Source organism: Kryptolebias marmoratus, linkage group LG7, assembly GCF_001649575.2.
Source record: "Kryptolebias marmoratus isolate JLee-2015 linkage group LG7, ASM164957v2, whole genome shotgun sequence".
NCBI classification, from domain to species: Eukaryota; Metazoa; Chordata; class Actinopteri; order Cyprinodontiformes; family Rivulidae; genus Kryptolebias; species Kryptolebias marmoratus.
In genome coordinates, this window is record NC_051436.1 from 10,820,385 (window position 1) to 10,824,991 (window position 4,607).

The 4,607-nt window shown below is 51.7% G+C and overlaps 1 protein-coding gene across 2 annotated transcripts in view; it reads left to right on the forward strand.

The window, feature by feature from the left end:
• The window catches only part of agfg2 (ArfGAP with FG repeats 2), an 8,206-nt gene that overhangs the window by 1,039 nt on the left and 2,560 nt on the right, over nucleotides 1–4,607 (forward strand). The window contains exons 2-7 of one of the 2 annotated variants that reach the window (XM_025008045.2): nucleotides 50–143; nucleotides 1,260–1,375; nucleotides 3,096–3,240; nucleotides 3,588–3,708; nucleotides 3,807–3,905; nucleotides 4,488–4,520. In XM_025008045.2, coding sequence (XP_024863813.1) covers nucleotides 50–143; nucleotides 1,260–1,375; nucleotides 3,096–3,240; nucleotides 3,588–3,708; nucleotides 3,807–3,905; nucleotides 4,488–4,520 — 608 coding nt within the window. The remainder of the gene's footprint in view (nucleotides 1–49; nucleotides 144–1,259; nucleotides 1,376–3,095; nucleotides 3,241–3,587; nucleotides 3,709–3,806; nucleotides 3,906–4,487; nucleotides 4,521–4,607) is intronic. The other variant, XM_025008046.2, reaches the window with a different exon arrangement.

The following is a 4,607-nucleotide window of genomic DNA, read 5'->3' on the forward strand; positions in this document are numbered from 1 at the left end:
TCCTTCCTCCTTATAATCCTCACTTTTCGTTTCTTCCTCTGCGTCCCAGGAGAGGCCTCAACCCTCCCCACAGAGTCAAGTCCATCTCCATGACGACGTTCTCCCAACAGGAAGTGGAGTTCCTCCAAAACCATGGCAACGAGGTGAGCGACGGCGTTGGCGTTTCGGGTCCGACCTTGTGTCCTGAAACGTCCCCCTCCCTGAGAGGACTAAATGCATGTAATCTGTGGTTAGAGGTGTTGTTGTTGTTTTTGTTTTTGTTTTTAGAAAGAACGCTGCTTGTTCCGCCAAGAGACGAGCCAAAAACATAACAAAATAAAATGATGGGGCCAACAACAACAACAACAAAAAAAAAAGCACAATCTGCCCCTGTTCTGGGCGCACGTTTGTGCACGAGAAAAAAAAATAAAGATCACGTTGACATGGCGGCGTTGTAGCCCTTTGGGCCGCTCGACACCGGGAGACGTTGGGGAACCTGTCGGGACTCGGAGGACGTGTTGTGGACGACTCTCAGCTACTACCGCCTCAATCCTCGGTTCCTTGTCTATAGATCTGAGCTGCTTTTCGGCTTCCTCGGGCCAGTCGGCCATCTTGAATCGTGTTGCCGGTTGTAGGCGGCATACATCTGTCCAGTGGTTCACGGGATATTTCGCTAACAGACCCGCGGACAGAAGGGATGAGCAGCCAGAGGTGAACGCTTGTTTGGCTTTTCCCAGTTAATGTGCTATTATTTTGAAAGGGTTATGAAGTGGAAACTATGTTCAAACAACGCTTAAAACAAGTTATTTAAGTTTTAGGTCAGAGAAACGGGTCGCTGCAGTGTTGTGTGGACGTGTTTGACTAAATAACATTCACGAGCTCTGATTTCAGTTCAGCTTTAAATGAATATTTATTTCTTCACTTTAAAAGCGCCGTGACGCCAAACGGGGCGCGGCCCGCTCTCGGCTCGGAGCTGACAGAGTCGTCCAGGTGTGTTTGCGGCTGCGCTCCGGTGAAGTCGAGCCTTCTCCTCTCCCCACCATCATCATTCTCTCAGGATTGATCCGGCCTGCTATGACTCACGGCGTTCGCAGCGCTCTGACTCCCTTCGCCGGATGATTCACCGGGGAGGAAAAAATCTCTCCGTGGTTTCTGCGAAGCCGAGTTTCGAACGATTTAACAAGGATTAGAGTTTCAAACTCTTGACAGTCAAGTCCGGGCTGCTCAGTTTCTGTTTACTTGTAAAACTCATGTGTGTGTGTGTGTGTGTGTGTGTTCAGGTCGGGAGAAGAACCTGGCTGTGTGTGTTCGACCCGAAGGCCGACGGCTGCCCCGACCTGAAGGACTCGCAGAAGTTTAAGGAGTTTCTTCAGGATAAATACGAGAAGAAGAAATGGTGAGAAACACGGATGTGAGCAAACGAGGTCTGGGTCCACGGCTGTAAACATTTGACTGATTCTTCTGGTCATTCTGACTAATAAATAGAAAAATAAATTTAAAAATGGAGGAAAATGTCAATCAAATAGACCGGTCGCGGTTGCTCGTTTTAACAAAAACTAATTCCTGTGTTTAAAACAGGAAACAACAGTTTATTTCACAGTGTTTCTTGTCTCTTTTTTTTAAAATCAGATTTCCTGATGAGGTGTAAGTTTCAGCTTTTCGATGAAGTTTCTTCAGCCAGTCTTTGGAAATTCGTTTCGATTCGCCGCAAAAAATACGACCCGTTTGCGAGGGATCCTCCGGAATTCGAATAAGGTGGACAAAACGCCATCAGATAACCTGGCGGGGCACGAGATCGTGAGGTTACATAAACGGGTCGAATCAGACCAACGGGTCGAAAAACACGAGACTCGTTTCTTATCATTCGCCGAAAGGCCGTAGAGTCTGGTCGCCACGGATGGTTTCCGGTAAATTTTACCGGAGTAATCTAGATTTTAAAGTTCAGTCAGTGATGAGAAGTCAAGCTGGCCCTGAAGCAGCCATACAGCCCCAAACCATGATGCTACCACCACCGTGTTAAACTGATATGATGAGGTTTCTGTCCAGGGATTTCGCATTTAAACCAAAAAGTTGCAGTTTCGTATCGTCCGGTTTGTGTTGTTTGGTTTCCTCCAGACGCTTCTGAAGTCTAACACGAATCAGAAAAGCGTCTCCCGGTCCCTCCCGGTCCCTCTGGGTCCCTCTGGGTCCCTCTGGGTCCGGCCGTAAACATCGCCTTCTTTGAAGTAGCCTTTGTTGTCCGGCTCCACCAGGAAGAAGACTCGCTGGGCGTGAATTTCCTCCGTTTGTACGCCATCTGTCTGGGGTTTGGAGTTCAGAAACACGTCCCGAAGCCTCTCACACTTCGCCTCGCTGTAGGTCGCCTTCATCGGAGGCGCTGAGGAGAAGTGAAAGGAAGGCGAGACGAAGCCTCGGAGCCACATTTGGACAACGGATTAAAAAAAATAAAAACGAACCGAATGCTCCAAAGGAAAGAGTAACCGGTTCGTCCAGAAGCCCGTGGAGCGTTCTTATGATCGCAGACGAGCGCGGTTCGTCGGCGTTTTCTCACATGAACAGTTGGTCCGGCGACGGGCCGAGTCGCACAGCGTGAGGGCCTCGGGCGCCGAGGTTCACACCCAGTTTCCTGCTCTGGGTCGGCGCTAAAAGCTGCTTTTCTCCCTCTCAGAGTCTCATCAGTCAAATTCTTAAAGCAATTCTTCAAGATAACTTTCTGAACAACCTCAGTTTGGAGACATCGGTTTGTTATGGCTTGATTAATGAGCTAATGGCTAGTCTGAGCGGGGGGCCAAGACTAAACTGGATTTCTGTCTTTAAACGAGTCCAATCTCCAAACCTTTACAGCTGTTTAGTGTTTTAAAGGCTTTTGTTGCCAACAATAACGTCCCCCTGCGTGGCAACAAATACTGTACTCCTGCTGGAAGTGCCACAGCTAGCCGCTGCTGCCACTATGTAGAACCGTGCAAGATGGAACTGCGTCCGTCCGATCCTCTTTGGACTAGCCATTAGCTCGTCAGTCAGCCGTTTCTCCACCAGGTAAGATACTAGCTGCTCACTGCATCTCCACTGAACTCCACCTCAGGCGGTCCGAACTTTTTTTTTTTTTTCTTTTGCAGGCATTTCTCCAAAAGTAAAAACCGGAGGGACGCGGAGGGTCCCTGGAGCCCGGGGGTCCAGGCCGCGCCCCCTCCCCACGGCCCCCTGACGAGCCAGGGCCCGCCCCACAACCTGCCCGCCAGCGCCAGACCGACGCGACCACTGGTGAGAGGCCCCTCCCCCCCGAGGGTCGTCTGTGGGGGGATTTGAGTCGAGGCGGGAGAAAGGAAAGCGTTGAGCAGAAGTGAAACAGAATTATGCGTAAAAAATAAAACAAAACAAAGAGGAAACGAAAAGGCGGTAAGCGGTTCAGACGAGCGGCGAAGTGAGGAAAAAAAAAAAAGAAGAGGAGATCAGGTGACGAGGTGACCTGGATTCTCTGCTCGGACACTCGGAGGGGGACTCGGCATCAAAGCTTCTGCTTCTGAATTATTGAAAGAGTCTCACCTCGTCTCTCTCTGTTTCTGTCTCTGTCTCTGTCTCCGCCCCCCCGCGGCGTCCTCCGGCTCCAGTCTCAGACCCAGCTGCCGTCGTGGGATCGAGCTCCCACCGCCTCGCCTGCTGACATGAGGACGGACGCCTTCACGGCCCGCCCGTCCCGCTCGCAGAGCTTCAGGGACCCCTCTCTGAAAGGTCAGCGGTCCGATGCCGGCCGGGGGGGGGGTGTCCGGGTTCCCGTGGGGTCAGCCTCGTCACGTGTCTCTCTTCTTGTCGTTCTCTCCCTGATGCAGACTCCAGCCTGTGCGGTTTGGAACGGCAGCGACCGGGCTCTCTGTCGCTGGGCGGGCCGGGCCACGCCCCCTCGTTCCCCGCCCTGCCGCGGCCTTCAGGTCGGCCATTTTCTTTTCTCACTTGTCTCATGTATCTTATGATAGCTGTCAGCGAACATCTGGGACCTGTGGGCTTTTAGCTTTTCATCTTTGTGAGACTTTTTTTCTGCGTCCTCACAGGAAGTCAAACAGAGAAACGTTTTTTTTTTTAAATTTATTTTTATTTCAACATCATTACAGCTGCTAGGAAAGACAACAGTTCTCCCTAAAATGACAACAAATAACCAGTTCTGCCCGTACGTTTGGCCTCTCTGTTAGCGAAATATCCCACAGTCCTGGTCCTGGAGGGCGTCCGTCCTGCAGGTTCCTCGGCTCCTCGGCAGGTCTTCGGGTTCCACAGAAGCCCGTTGATCCCTCGGTCCCTCAGATCAGACGCGTCGGAGGAGAGAGACGTCTAAAACCTGCGGGACGGTGTCCTTCCAGGACCAGGACTGTCGCGACCGTCGCCGCACCGGGTTGCTTTAACAAAGCGGTGGAACGGGGAGGACGCTTTGATATGTCTTCAGTGACTCTCTCTCCTTTGTCTCTCCTCTTTCTGTCCACCCCCTGTCCTCCTGTCCTCCTGTCCTCCTGACCTCGTAGCCAGCAGCTCATTCAAAAACCACTTCACTTTAGGTAAGAGCCGACGCTTCTGAGTGTGTGTTGAGTGAATCAATGAGCTCCACCCCCCCCTCACCCCCCACCCACACCCACACCTCACAC